Source organism: Lutra lutra, chromosome 5 (genome assembly GCF_902655055.1).
Source record: "Lutra lutra chromosome 5, mLutLut1.2, whole genome shotgun sequence".
NCBI classification, from domain to species: domain Eukaryota; kingdom Metazoa; phylum Chordata; class Mammalia; order Carnivora; family Mustelidae; genus Lutra; species Lutra lutra.
Genome location: NC_062282.1, coordinates 72443607 through 72459475, shown reverse-complemented (window position 1 = coordinate 72459475; position 15869 = coordinate 72443607). Strand labels below are relative to the sequence as shown.

General features: G+C 38.3%; 1 protein-coding gene across 1 annotated transcript in view; it reads right to left on the bottom strand.

Annotated features, from left to right (window-relative positions):
- Positions 1 to 15869, bottom strand: part of HSPA4 (heat shock protein family A (Hsp70) member 4) — a 54107-nt gene that overhangs the window by 16588 nt on the left and 21650 nt on the right. Inside the window, exons 5-9 of the mRNA XM_047729177.1 lie at positions 15013 to 15112; positions 13361 to 13494; positions 10962 to 11206; positions 2099 to 2175; positions 389 to 540 (exon numbers count right to left, since the gene is read on the bottom strand). Coding sequence (XP_047585133.1) covers positions 389 to 540; positions 2099 to 2175; positions 10962 to 11206; positions 13361 to 13494; positions 15013 to 15112 — 708 coding nt within the window. The remainder of the gene's footprint in view (positions 1 to 388; positions 541 to 2098; positions 2176 to 10961; positions 11207 to 13360; positions 13495 to 15012; positions 15113 to 15869) is intronic.

Here is a 15869-nt window from a genome sequence, read left to right as displayed (position 1 = left end):
ATTCAGCTTACTACATGTTACAGAGTACAATTCCATTTAACACCACCTTTGATATCCATTATAAAACTAAAATTTCAGGAGCACCTGGGTGGCTCAATTGGTTAAACAACTGCCTTCGGCTCATGCACATCGGGCTCCCAGCTTGGCGGGAAGTCTGCTTCTCCCTCTGATCTCTCCCTTCTCATGCTCTCATTCTCTCTCTCTCTCAAATAAATAAATAAAATATAAAAAATAAAAAATTTTTAAAAATTAAACTAAAATTTCAGAATCTTACACCTAGAGATCATGCTAATAAGCTAACCTCAGATTACTAGCTGGATACAGAAAAGCAATCCCGTCTAGGCACAATGACCTATAAATGGATGGCTCCCTATGAGAGAAAGCTCACCTGCAATGCACAGCCTCGAGTGACAGCTTCATCAGCATTTAGTGTCGTACTAAGTTCTTTACCAAAAAATTTGCTGATCTTCTCTTTTACTGCAGGGATTCGTGTCGCGCCACCAACTATTTCCACTGCATAAATATCTTCTTTCTTTAACTCTATTTTTAAATTATTAGAATAGACATTGAGATGAAAACAACTTTTAAATTAGTATTTTACAACAAAATAAAAGAGCAATGTAACATTTTAACACAACAAAATAACTTACAGATCCCTAACAAAACCCAGCCATTCCTTCTCCCCCTCATCACCACCATACACATACACACAGACATACATACACACACAGCTGCAGCATCTGAAAATAGGTATGTTCTGATACACCAAGGAACAGCGGCACTGTGGCACAATACTGGTACTTCTCGTGAACTCAAGAGGACAGAGGCATGAATACTAAATGCCCTATAGCACAGAGACCCCGTGATCTCTGAAACAGTCCCATGCAAAAAATTGTTAAAACATCAATACTTAAGCTAGCCACAGGGAAAATAAGAGGGCCTTGAAATACTGAGTTACCTCTGACATGGCAAGAAAGGGAGAAAGGGAGAAAGGGAGAAAGGAAGGAAGGAAGGAAGGAAGGAAGGAAGGAAGGAAGGAAAAAAGAAAGAAAGGGAAAGAAATAAAGTATTCAAAGCACACCTAGCCCCATGAGCACTTCATCCAGAGCACAGGCATAGTAGATTATTAACACAGGTACAGCCTCCACCTAAAAGAAGTAAAGGTGCACACCAAAGCTCTTCCCAACACCGCCTGATTTCCTGGTCACATTTTATGTAACAAATAGTGACGATATGTTGAAGGGCTCTTTGAAGAAATGGGCTATCCCAGTATGGAAAGAAAATGCCAGTTTAACATAATCACTCTGATTTAAGAACTGACCTTTGTCAAGATGACAGTACATGTCAACACTGAAATACTTAGCAACCAACACAACAGTGGACTCCAAGGAAAAGTATGCGGAAGGTTTTAAGAAAATTAGTGATACGTTACTAAATCAAACGTCTACTTTTAGCTAGAGATAAAATTAAAGCATCCTGTTAAAATAACTATGTGGTGACATCCTCTCGTGGCTGTATTTCTCAGTCAGCAAAAGATTCAGACAGAAAACCCTGTACAACCACCACAAGCAGCAATGCAAAAGACGATTTTTACCACTATAAAATAAATGCAATGTTTATATCCATCTGAGTCTGAATTAGTTTTTTTTTTTAAATGGGTGAAGTTTTTTTTTTTAAGATTTTATTTATTTATTTGACAGAGAAGACAAGTAGGCAGAGAGGCAGCGGTGGAGGGTGGGGGGGGTGAGGGGGGCCTGGCTCCCCGTGGAGCAGAGAGCCGGATGTGGGGCTCTATCCCAGGATCCCGGGACCATGACCTGAGCCAAAGGCAGAGGCTTTAACCCACTGAGCCACCCAGGCACCCCTGAATTAGCTTTCCTGAGAAAACTATTAGATTTCCCAGGACACCATTATCAAAAGAGGTGGGGGCGGGGGGGGTGATCCAGAGGAAAGACAGACATAGAAAGAAGGTTAATACAGCAATGAAGTAAGTGATATATACAATGAAAATCTGTGTAACTTAAAAAAAAAAAAAAAAGTATAACATTTTTCCAAAGAGCCATGATTATACAAACAATTGAGTCACAGTAATACTTACTGGCTTGTTCCAAAACACTACGAAGTGGTGGCTCCACTCTAGCTAAGAGATCATCGCACATCTCCAGAAATTTGCCCCTATGAAAAAAAAGGCAAGAGGTTTAAAATCACATTCCACTCTTATGTGGGGGAATAAATGGCTATAATCAAAAAGGCAGGTAATAACAAGTATTGGCAAGAATGCGGAGAACATGAATCCCTCATACATTCCTGGTAAGAATATACAATGGAGTGGCCATTTTGGAAAAGAATTGGGCAGTTCTTCGAAATGTTAAACAGTGTTACTATATGACCCAGCAATTTCACTCTAGGTATATAACCAAAAGAACTGAAAACCTATATCCACACAAAAACTTGCACATAAATGTTCTTCACACAGCAGCATTACTCACAACAGCCAAAAAAGTGGAAAAAGAACTAATTTCCATAAAGTAACATTCAGGAATAAAAAGGAATACAGTAAGAGGCTCATAGTTGTTAAAACATGGATAAACCTTCAAAAAATTATGCAAGGTGAAAGAAGCCAATCAAAAAAGAATACTTATCGTATGACTCCATTTATATGAAATGTTCAGAATAGGTAAATCCCCAGACAGAAAGTAGATTAATGGTTCCTAGGGCTGGAAGAACAGATGATGAAAGACGCTGATGGGTACAATTTCTTTTTTTCCTTTTTTTTTCCAACACACCTTTTTTTTTTTTTTTAAAGATCAGTTTTAGGTTTACAGAGAAATAAACAAAAGTACAGAGAATTCTCACATACCATACCCTTCACTGGTCCCCTTGCCCCAGTTCCCCTACTAGCATCTTACATGGCTGTGATCACATTTCTAACAAGTGATGAGCAAATACTAACACATGACAGCATAAATTAGTGCTCTATAGGTTTTGACACATGTATAATAAGTATCCAGCTCGATAGTATCACATGGAATAGTTTCACTGCCCTAAAATCCTGTGCTCCACCTATTTATCCCTCACTTCCGCTGAACCCCTGCAGATCACTGATGTTTCACAGCCTCCATAGTTCTGCCTTTTCCAGAAGATCATAAGTAAAATCAAATAGTATATAATCTTTTCAAACTGGCTTCTTCTGCTTCAATTAATTATGCACTTAGGGTTCCTCTAAGTCTTTTTATACCTCAGTAACTCACTCAGGGTTTTTTTTTATGATGATGAAAATATTCTATAATTGGGTTGTGGGGATGGTTGCCCAATTTTGTGACTATACTAAAAACCACTGATCGGATACTTTAGAAGTGTGATTTTTATGAATTCCATCTCTGAGGTACAAAGTAAATTTACACACATGAATGGCAAAAATTTCAGGCGCCCAGGTGGCTCAGTGGGTTAAGCCTCTGCCTTCAGCTCAGGTCGATCTCAGGGTCCTGGGATCCAGCCAGCATCAGGCTTTCTGCTCAGCAGGAAGCCTGCTTCCCCCTCTCTCTGCCTCTCCGCCTACCTGTGATCTCTGTCTGCCAAGTATGTAAATAAAGTCTTTAAAAAAAAAAAAAAAAAGAATGGTAAAAATTTAAGACCACCTATAGCAATACTGGTGAAGATGTAAACAACTAAAACTCTTACATGTTAGAGTTTAAAATTAGTTTTTTTCCTAATAACAAAAAAACTAGAAAAAGCTAGTGTTCATCAAGAGGAGAAAACCAACCCTCAATGGCACACTAGTCAGCAATACACAAGAAGGAACAAATGATAGATACAACTACTCAATGAATCTCAAATTTTATGCTGAGCAAACCAAGCCTTACACAAGACTACACACTGGATGGCTGCATTTCTAAGAAGTCCTCGAACAGGCAATTTTTATCTCCGACTCCTTAAAATGAAAAGTCCCATCGGCAGCTATCCCTGGAGATGAAGGCCTGAGGAAACATTTCTGGAGATGATGGACTGTCTCCTGAAAAGGGTACTGGTCCGTTGTCAAAACTCAGCAAAAGAACATTTCAAACTTGAGTATGTCATTATATAAAAATAAAACAAGAACTATAAAACAGTGAATTCTGATTAATATACATACATGGGGAAAAGTATACAGATAGATGTCTGCAATTTAGTTTGAGGTGCATCAAAAAGTAAAATTGGTGGATGGATAGAAGGATGGATAGATAAATAGGTACAGTTAATATTTTAAGTAGAAGAACCCAAAAGGCAGGATAGGGATGTTCACTATGAAAGTCTTTGTTTTGTTGCATGTTTAAAAATCTCCATCATAAAAAAATGCAAAGAATCCTGCAGAGAGGAGTCTTAAAAGATGGCAACAGCAGTAGTAGAGCCTTTTTGTTTCTTTTTTAAAATTTGTTTGGAAAACTAATTCCCACAACTCTAAAATTCAACTATTTAAAATGTATAATTATATGGCTTTTAGTATATTCAGAGCTGTGCAACCATCATCACAATCTTATAACACTTCTATCACCATTAACCATTATTCCCCAGACCCCCTCACCTACCCCTCTGCCCTAGGCACCCACTCATGCTGGACAGTCCATGTAGCAGAATGATAAAAAATATAGTCCCTTCCAACTGGCTTCTTTCACCTGACATAAAGTTGTCAAGGTTCATCCATGTTATGGCATATATTTGTATCACATTTTTTAAATTGCCAAACAATATTCCATTGTACTGCTTCCATTTTCTGGCTATTAGTAGTGCTGCTATGACCATTCATGGATGAAATTTTTGTGTGCACGTGTTTTATTACTCTGAATTTATACCAAAGAATGGAACTGCTGAATTATATGGTAACTCTACTTTCGCCACCAGCAGTGTTTAAGTACTTCTCCACAGCCTCTTCAAGGCTTTTGACAACAGCAATCCTGGTGGGTGTGAACTGTTGTCCCACTGTGGTTTTGATTTGCATTTCCCCAAAGGGTTAATGATGTTGACCATCTTTCTCATACCCTTAACTGCCCTTTTTTAATTTTTTTTAAGATTTTATTTATTTATTTGACAGAGAGAGATCACAAGCAGGCAGAGAGGCAGTCAGAGAGAGAGGAGGAAGCAGGCTCCCTGCTGAGCAGAGAGCCCGATGCGGGGCTCGATCCCAGGACCCTGAGATCATGACCTGAGCCGAAGGCAGTGGCTTAACCCACTGAGCCACCCAGGCGCCCCTTAACTGCCCATTTCTGTATGTACTTTGGAGAAATATTTATTCAGGTCCTTTGCCCATTTTTTAATTGGACTGTCATTTTATTATTCATTTGTAATCACCTCTGTGTACTCTGGATACGAACAGTACAGTTTTTTAATCTCTTCATGTCCTGTCAAATAAATACACAGCAACTAGAATAGCAAAACCAAAACCCCATCAACACAACAAAAACAGGTTAACACAGTACTTGCCACAAACCCCAAAATACAAATGGGTAAAGAAAAACCATCAATAATTATACAATTCCTTCGAAGTATCCGTATCTGTGCAAAAGGAAGCAAGAGGAAAACAACAGGACATATAATGGACCTGAAAATATAATAGACCTGAAAAAATAAACCAAAAGTCAGAAGGCCAATTTGAAAACAGCAGGTGAAGTCAAGGAGGGGTTGGCATACTCCAGAACAAGAGAATAAGAGAATATAAAAAAGGTCCTCAATGCGGTACGATAAGAACCATGCGGAATAGGAACCAATAAATGCTCTACAGTAACCAAGTTAAATCCATCCTTCAGGGGTACCTGGGTGGCTCAGTCGTTAAGCTTTTGGCTTCAGCTCAGGTCACAATCCCAGGGGCATCAGGGTCCCTGCTCAGCTTCTCCCTCTCCCACTCCCCCTGCTTGTATTCCCTCTCCCCATCTCTCTGTGTCAAATAAATAAAATCTTAAAAAAAAAAGTTTCTTTCAAGAAAAAAGGCCACAGTGAGGAAGAACTACTACTGATAAAATCCGAAACCAAGAGAATACTGGAGACAAAAGAAGACAGAATAAAGAAAAACATAAGGTTAAGAAGACATTTTAGGGGCGCTTGGGTGGCTCAGTGGGTTAAAGCCTCTGCCTTCGGCTCAGGTCATGATCTCAGAGTCCTGGGAGCCTGCTTCCTCCTCTCTCTCTGCCTGCCTCTCTGCCTACTTGTAATCTTTGTCAAATAAATAAATAAAATCTTTCAAAAAAAAAAAAAAAGACATTTTAAAAACATTTTGTAAAAACAAAAGAGGGCACTATGGAGCAGTGAATTCGGAAAAACTCTTAAATCACACTTCCAGTCTAAAATTTCAGGAATAATAAAAAAACATAAGGGGAAGGGGGCAGGCTGCATAGGTGGCTCAGTCAGTTGACCGTCAGACTCTTAGTTTTAGCGTAGGTCATGATCCAGGGTCATGAGATTGAGACCCACATCAGCTCCACACTCTGTAAGCAGTCTGCCTGAAGATTCTCTCCTCCTCCCTCTGCCTCTCTCCACACTGACACTCTCTCTGACACACTCCCTCTCATAAGTAAAACTTTTTTTTTAAATGGTTCAGCAATATTATAGATTTTACATAAAAAGGAGACTAGACAGGGGACTAGCTAACTCAGTCAGTAGAGCATATGACTCTTGTTCTTGAGGTCATAAGGTTGAGCCCCACTTGGGAGGGTAGTTTACTTTAAAAAACAAAACAAAACCAAAAAACCACGGGTGCCTGGGTGGCTCAGTTGGTTAAGCATCGGCCTAAGGACTCTAGCCATGACCCCTAGGGTCCTGGGATGGAGCCCCACATCGGGCTTTCCTTCTCAGCAGGTAATCTGCTTCTCCCTCTTCCTTTGTCCCTCCCCTAACCTGTCCTCTCTCTCTCTCAAAATAAAATCTTAAATAAATAAAATAAAATAAAATGAGACTGACTATGCAAATCCACTGAGACAGGAAGATTAGTAATTGCTTATGGTTAGTGTGGGAGGAATGGAGATGACTGCTAATGGGTATACGAGGTTTCTCTTCAGCCCGATGAACACATATCAAAATTAGATCATGGCCCTTGTTGTACAACCTTGTGAGTATACTGAAAGCACTGAATTCTTGAAGTTTTACATGTTTTATGGTATATGAATTGCATCTCAACAAAAAAATGATAAATTGAAAGAGCTAAAAGAATTAGAAAAACTAAAAATTAGAAATAAAAGAACAAATGTCAGACATGAAAAATAACCTAGAAATAACACAAGGACAGATAGCCCCAATAGTGGCATAAAGGGATGAATGAAAGAGAATGACAAATACAGACCACAAGCTAAAAAGATCCAACATACTTACATAAGAGCACTGAAAGAATAAAATCAAAGTACAAGAACAGAACAAATACTGAACAATGTAATTCAAGAAAACTTCCTTGGTTTTTAAATAGCTGTGAAACTACATACTGAAAACACACACTGCATACCTGGGGAAAAAAGATCAATAACAACCAGCAACAAAACCCAATTTATCCTGGTAAATTAGACTTTCCAGAAAAGAAAAAAGAAAAAAAATGGGGGCACCTAGCAAAAAGAACAAATAACAAATAACTGAAAAGTACACTGTCACAATTAAACAGGAATGCTATATGCCAAAAGAATATTATTACTCCATTTAAGATAATCAAGTAAAGGGGCACCTGGCTGGCTCAGTCAGGGAAGCATGTGACTCTTGATCTCAGGGTTGTAAGTTTGAGCATCACAGTGGGTACAGAGTTTACTTTAAAAAAAACTTTAGGGACGCCTGGGTGGCTCAGTCAATTAAGCTGCTGCCTTTGGCTCGGGCATAGTCCCAGGGTCCTGGTCCCAGGGTCAGGCTCCTCGCTCAGCAGGGAGGCTGCTTCTCTCTCTGCCTCTGCCTGCCACTCTGCCTGCTTGTGCTCTCTCTGAGACAAATAAATAAATAAAATCTTAAAAAAAAAAAAAAACTTCAAAGAAATAAGATAATCAAGGGAAAAATACAACCTAAGGTCATTTCTATCCAACCAGGTATAAATGTGGAAATGGTCATCAACATGTGAGAACTTTACACAGTTAACGTGTGCCATTTTTTAAAAATCTACTGTTCATTCCAACAATCAAAATGATGAAAATACGTTAATATAAAGCAGTAGTAAATAACAAGCCTCAGGAAAGATGTGGTGAGACTGAAACCCTTATACACTGTTGATCAGAATGTAAAATGGTCCAAATGCGGAGGAAGATAAATTGGCAATTCCTTAAAAACCTAAACACAGAATTAGTGTATGACTCAGCAATTCCACTCCTACATTTATTCCAAAAAGAACTGAAAACAAAAGAGTCAAACAAATACTTATTCATGACTAGTCACAGAAGCACTACTCAAGGCCAAAAGGTAGAAAACAACCCAAAGGTCCATCAGTTGATGCAAGAGTTTAAAAAAAAAAAGTGATGTTTTCCATACAGATTATTTGTCATAAAAAGCAAAAAAGTACTAACACATGCTACAATGTGAATGAAGCTAGGAAACATAATGTTTAAGTGAAAGAGGTCAGAAACAAACGAAGCAAAACACAGTTATAATGCCATTTATATGAAACATCTGGAATAGGTAAATCCATAGAGATTAAGAAAAAAATAGTGGTTGCCAGGTACAAGAGGCAAGGGAACTGCTTAATGGTTATGAGGTTTTACTTTGGAGTGATGGAAACGTTTTGTCACTAGAGGTGGTCACTGCGCAACAACATATATGTATTAAAAAATGCCAATTTGGGGTTTTTTTTTAATGCCAGAGTTTTTCATGTTTTTTTTTAAAGAATTTATTTATTTGTCAGAGATAGAGCGAGAGAAAGGGCACACAAGAAGGGGGAGCAGTAGGCAGAGGGAGAAGCATGTCCCCGCTGAGCAGGGAGCCCGATGCAGGATGATGCAGGACTAGATCCGAGGACCCGGGAATCACAACCTGAGCTGAAGACAGACGCTTAACTGAATCAGCCACCCAGGTGTCCCAGTTTTTCACTTTAAAATGGTATGTGGGGGCTCAGGTCCCTGCTTCTCCCTCTCCCTTGCTCATGCTCTAAGTTAAAAAAAATCCTCAAAAATAACAATCATAAAAATAAAAAATGTAAATTTTACCTCAAAAAAATTAATTAGAAAAAAGGCTACAATGTCAGAAATAATCCAGTTTCATTAGCTAAAAAAAAAAAAAAAAAGACTGCTGGTAAGCATTACAGACTATATGAAGGCTATAAACTAGAGCACAAGATATGACAGCTTTACACTCAGTGTACACAAAGTACAACTGGTAAAAATAACAGCACAGAGGTTGTTTCCAGTTTTTAAAAAGTATAAACTACTTAGAAATGCCTACTTGGCTCTGATTATCACAAAACATTCCACCGACAATTTCTGAGAAACACAATGGTACTCTCCTACCCCCCAGTCTCCTTAACACATACACACACAACTGTTGCTTAATAAAAATGAAAACCCGGGGCACCTGGGTGGCTCAGTGGTTTAAAGCCTCTGCCTTCGGCTCGGGTCATGATCTCAGAGTCCTGGGATAGAGCCCCACATTGGGCTCTCTGCTCAGCAGGGAGCCTGCTTCCTCCTCTCTCTCTGCCTGCCTCTCTGCCTACTTGTGATCTCTGTCAAATAAATAAATAAAATCTTTTTTAAAAAAATAAATAAATAAAAATAAAAAATAAAAATGAAAACCCTCACTTTCAAGTGGAGAGGAAAGGGGACTACAAATGTGGTTACTAGGCACATTAATATAATTCCAATTTCAGGGGCGCCTGGGTGGCTCAGTGGGTTAAGCCTCTGCCTTCGGCTCAGGTCATGGTCTCAGGGTCCTGGGATACAGCCCCGCGTCGAGCTCGAGTCGGGCTCTCTGCTCAGCAGGGAGCCTGCTTCCCTTCCTCTCTCTCTCTGCCTGCCTCTCTGCTACTTGTGATCTCTGTCTGCCAAATAAATAAATAAAATCTTTAAAAAAAAAAAAATTCCAATTTCATCTCAATTTTTTGAGGGTAACTGAGGCCATACTTCCCCAAGCAAGCCATCGATTGTGCCTAAATTTCTACCAGTAGAGTTCACATCCTAAAGAACTTACCACTCTCATCCTGCAAACAACCCAAGAGACAAGAGTAACATTCTGGGTGTTTGAGGATAGAATAGGATGAAATGTCAATTACCCAGAATTCTTGCAGCACTGTACAAAAAAAGAGCTATTGCCCACAAGTGACCCTGAACTACCCAAGAACACCAATTTCTGAATCAACAAATGAATCAAATCCAATACTATTCAGCATTAAAGTACCTCGCCTTGCTTTTTTTATAACTACTAACTCACACGTAATCCATGTACCTGTCAACTTACTGGAATAATCAGAACAAAAAGATCAGTCCATATTATTAGAATAATCAACCCCAACTTCACGTAAAAAGCAGGATCCTGAATACCCAACTTTTGTATCAACATGGATGGGACTGGAAGAGATTATGCTAAGTGTACTAAGTCAAGCAGGGAGAGTCAATTATCATATGGTTTCGCTTATTTGTGAAACTTAAGGAATAACACAGAGGACGTGGTGGGGGTAGAGAAGAGAAGTGAGTTGGGGGAAATCAGAGGGGGAGACAAACCATGAGAGACTGTGGACTCTGAGAAACAAACTGAGGGTTTTGGAGGGGAGGGGGGTGGGGGTTGGGTAAGCCTGGTGGTGGGTAATAAGGAGGGCACATACTGTATGGAGCACTGGTGTGGCACATAAACAATGAATTCTGGAACACTGAAAAGAAATAAAAATAAATTTAAAAAAAAAGCAGGATCCTGAATGGTCTCTAATTTTTACCTATAGAAGTTATCTTATAGCAACCATGATCATTTCAATGTTTAACTAAATAAATGCTAATAGAAGTGCAGAAAAATCACAGTTCAGTTTAACACCAAAATACTGGTCTAGTTACCTATTCATAGTCCCAGATACATCAACATCATTCATAAAACACTCGATGCTTAAAGGGAGGTCTGAAGCATTTGCACTCATCAATTTCTTGAGTTTCTCACACTCTTGAGACAGTCGTAATAATGCACGAATTTTGGACTTTATGTCCAGCTTGTATTTCTTCCCAAATTCTTCACAGAAGTGATTTACTAACACCTCATCAAATTTTCTGCCTCCCAGTGTTGTGTCAAATGCAGTGGCCAGAACCTTAGGGAAAAAGATGATTATTAATTCAAAAATAAACAATTTAAAATATAACTTTAATTTTAATTTTAAAAAAATATATTTAACTAATAAATTATGAGTGGGCACGTTAAAGCTGAAACAAGGAAATGTTCCACCTGTCATTTTATCACTCTGAAAAGAGACACCGTAATCCCCAATTTACAGATGATGCTACAGGCCCAAACAGATCAGATAATCTGCAGGTCCCAAAGCTAGTAAGTGGCAGAAGTGCATTTCAAAACCCAATCCCCTCAATTCCAAAATCCAAGCCCTTACTACTACACCCATCTGACTATAAGCTAAAATTAAATACCCAAGGCAAATGCACTAACATGTCATTACACAGCTCTGGTCTTATTGCGGTCACAAACCTATGAATAATACAAAGCCCTACCTCGATGCAGTTTACTACCAGGAAACATGCTAGAAGCTTAATTCACAGCAACCTGTAAAAGTCTCATTAGCTCTGATTATCCATTACCCAAAAATCCTGAGATCAGACACAAACTATATCTAATCCAATTCAATAATAGAAGGTAGGCTAAATAAAATGATTACATTCTTATGAAAAAATTAAATAAAAAATCTCTTCAAAGATGTTAAATGTCATGGGGAGATTTTAATATACTAAGTGAAGGAAAAAACAGGACACAGAACTGATTACAGTCTAATTTGTTTCAAAAAACTAAAATGAAATACAGCATCCTATTCATAGTACTAACATTGTAAATGCTTTACCACAAAAATGTCCTTCAAGTTTGGGGTGTTTTCATAGTGAGTATTTTTAGAATTAAATTTTAATTATAATTCCAAAACTGACAAATGACAGGAGATAATAAAGGACAATTTTGTTGGGGGTGGGGGAAGGCAAATAATCACAAATATACACCCAAAGCCAAAGCTAATTATGACCAGTAGCTTCTGTTTAAAAAGGTGAGGGATGCTGGATAGCTCAGTTATGTGTCTGCCTTTGGCTCCAGTTGTGATCCCAGGATTCTGGGATATAGCTCCACATGAGGCTCCCTGTTGAGCTTCTCCCTCTCTGGCTCTGGTTCCCTCTGCTTGTGCATGCTCTCTCCCTCCCAAATAGATAAAAGCTTTAACATTAAAAAAAAAAAAAAAAAGGTGAAAGTATACAATGGACTTTAGAAAGAAAGTGATTAGTGATAAATGTTTAAGTATTTACATCTGTAAAAATCATGAACCTGTTAGTTCCAACCATCTCAAAGATTCATTTTCTTTTTATTGGAAAAAGAAAAAAAAATTCTAAAAACAAAATAAATCAGATATAAAGTGAGACCAAGTCTAGTTTTCAAAATAAAAGGACTGTAATAAATAGGGTCTCAAAATGGCATCCAAACCTAACGAATACTTATTGTGAGACAGATAGACCCTCCTTACCAATCCCCAAATTTGAAGGAGAGACAACTGAGGCCTTGGCACAAAGAAACCTGGATCCCCACCCCTAGTAACTGAAGCAAACACTCAAAAACTCACTGGTTCTTAAGCAAATTCTAGATAAAATCAGCAAAAGAACTGATTTTATATCTGATTATGGAGCTGGCATATACCAGCAAATTCAAATGTGACCATGTTAACTCTTCGGCCCTCCTTTCCTTAAACACTGCTAGACTTCTCTGCGTCAAAGTGTTTTCTCCAGAGCTCTAAGATTTCCAAAAATCTAGAATGTCACTCTCAGATGATTTCTTTTTGGGGATTCAAGTTTTAGTCCCCACACTCTTTTCCCAGAACACTCAAAACCTTAAGATCAAGAAAACAATACTTTTGTCTTTAATCCTCAGTATAAAAAAAAAATACACAAAGGGACTACCTGTTAAAGAATCCTAATAAGCCTACAGGGTAAACATTATTTTCCAAAAATCATAGATTAGAAAAATAAGAATCAGAAATCTCAAGAGCTTTTTCTTCAAGGTCTATGCTCTTTGCTTCACACCATGCCAACTCTTGAAAATTACAGCTTCTACCCTACTTCTACATACCTGGCTCTAGTTTAGATGGCTCATGCCAAGTTTCCATTAATGGAACAAAATTTTTAAAGTTATTTTTTCAACTACTCCCATAAATTCCTCATTACCATACACTTGTAATAAAGTTTTCCAGAAATAATATACTTACTTTAAGTTTTCCTTTATTAAACGCACATACAGAAACTTGGTAAGAAGAATGCCCCATGTCTACAAAAACTACATTTCTTGGTTTCTCTTCTAGGGCAGGAAGATCTTGCTTATAGATTCCATAGGCAAGAGCAACTACATAAGAAAAAAATTAAATTCAATGTAACATTATCATTTAAATAGTACATTAAAAATTCACTTTAAGTTAAAAAAAAAAAAAAAACTTAAACAATGAATAGGACTGCATCCCAGGCTATGTTTTACAACGAATCAAATTCTTCAAATGCTTTGCAGAATGTATTCATGAGGAGCAGTTACTTCAAAGAATTAAATGTTGAGGGGCGCCTGGGTGGCTCAGTGGGTTAAGCCTCTGCCTTCGGCTCAGGTCATGATCTCAGGATCCTGGGATGGAGCCCCGCATCGGGCTCTCTGCTCAGCAGGGAGCCTGCTTCCTCCCCTCTCTCTCTGCCTGCCTCTCTGCCTACTTGTAATCTTTCTCTCTGTCAAATAAATAAATAAAATTTTTAAAAAATTAAAAAAAAAAGAATTAAATGTTGACATTCACTGAGACCTCCTTAACGTTTCCAGTTTCTCATTCCAAAGACTTTGGCAATTTTTCCCAACTACTTCCCTTACTTTTCCAAACATATTTTCCAGGATTTCTTTCTTATACTCTTGCATCATCTCAACATTCCCATGAATCTCTCCCTGAGATGGTGCTTTACAGGTTACAACCCATTAAAGGGCTGGAGGGTGCCTGGGTGGCTCAGTGGGTTAAGCCTCTGCCTTAGGCTCGGGTCACGATCTCAGGGTCCTGGGATGAGTTCTGCATCGGGCTCTCTGCTCAGCAGGGAGCCTGCTTCCTCCTCTCTCCCTCTGCCTGTGTCTCTGTCTACTTGTGATCGCTCTGTCAAATAAATAAATAAAATCTTAAAAAAATAAAAAATAAAGGGCTAGAGAGGGAGCCTGGGTGGCTCCTTTGGTTAAGCGACTGCTTTTGGCTCAGGTCATGATCCTGGAGTCCCGGGATCGAGTCCCGTATCGGGCTCCCAGAGTCTGCTTCTCCCTCTGACCCTCCCACTTTTTTTTTTTTTTTTAAGATTTTATTGATTTATTTTGACAGACAGAGATCACAAATAGGCAGAGAAGCAGAGAGAGAGAGAGAGAGGAGGAAGCAGGCTCTCCGCTGAGCAGAGAGTCCAATGCGGGGCTCGATCCCAGGATCCCAGAATCATGACCTGAGCCGAAGGCAGAGGCTTTAACCCACTGAGCCACCCAGGCGCCCAGTGACCCTCCCACTTCTCATGCTCATTCTCTCTCACACATAAATAAATGTTTTTAAAAATTTCAAATGTTTATAAAGGGCTGGAGAAAAGGCCGATCTATAAACTGACACACTGTGAACACACTGTGAACACACAATAACTGTGTTACTTTCCAAAGGAGGATGTGATTAAGTACTAAAGTAAGTGCTATGTGGATAAAGAAAAAGCACTGGTCAGATAAATTCTTTATGTGTGACACAGTATCCAAAAATACTATGGCACATAAGTATAAGTGCTGCAAGCAAAATAGAAAACAAGAAACCCCAGGGTTTTTAAGATGGCAGAAACTTCAACATTCACCAAGTCACAGATGCTAACAGTCCCTTACCTGCAGTTGTTTCATTCATTAATCGCAGGCAATTAAGGCCAGCAATTTGTGTTGCATCCATCACTGATCGTCTTTCTGCATCAGTATAGAAACAAGGAACCTACAAAAAGATTTGAAAGTTTCTTTTATTAGGGAGTCTTCATTTAAAATACACCTGCTAAAACACAGAAAAATCTAGAAACGCCCTCAAATGTCTAGAGCAATTTATTCCGTATGTGATCAAGAAGTATTTCAAACCAGTAGGGAAAAGTCAGAATATTCAATAAGTAGTGTTGGAACAAATGGATAACCACATATAGAAAAAATCAGGTACCATCCCTACTGCACACCTCATACCAAAATACATTTCAAATCAAAGATTTAACAGTTAAAAAAAAAGATGAGTACCAGAAGGAAAGGGAGTCTTTACCATCAGAGTAGGAAGAAATTCTGTAAACGTAACACAAAATACAGAAGAAAAAAAGGGGAGAAAAGATTAATATATTTGAACAGCAATGTAACAAGACAGATGGTAACTACACTGTGGTGAACACAGTATAATGTATAAACTTGTCAAATCACTAGGATGTACCCTGAAACTAATGTTACATTGTATGTCAACTATAAACAGTTTTTCATGAAGATTAATATATTTGACTCAAAAAAATTAAAAAAAAAAAAATGGGATAAATACTTGCAACTCATAACATAAAATGATAGAGCTAATCTAATATATATGAAGAACCACCAATCAAAAGGTAGACCCATAAACTCAAAATGAGCAAATAGGAATGTTTTACAGGAAAGAAATGCAGAAGGGCTCTTAAATTTAAAAATGTTTTCAACTTCAGCTAAAGAATGAAACATTAAAATGACAT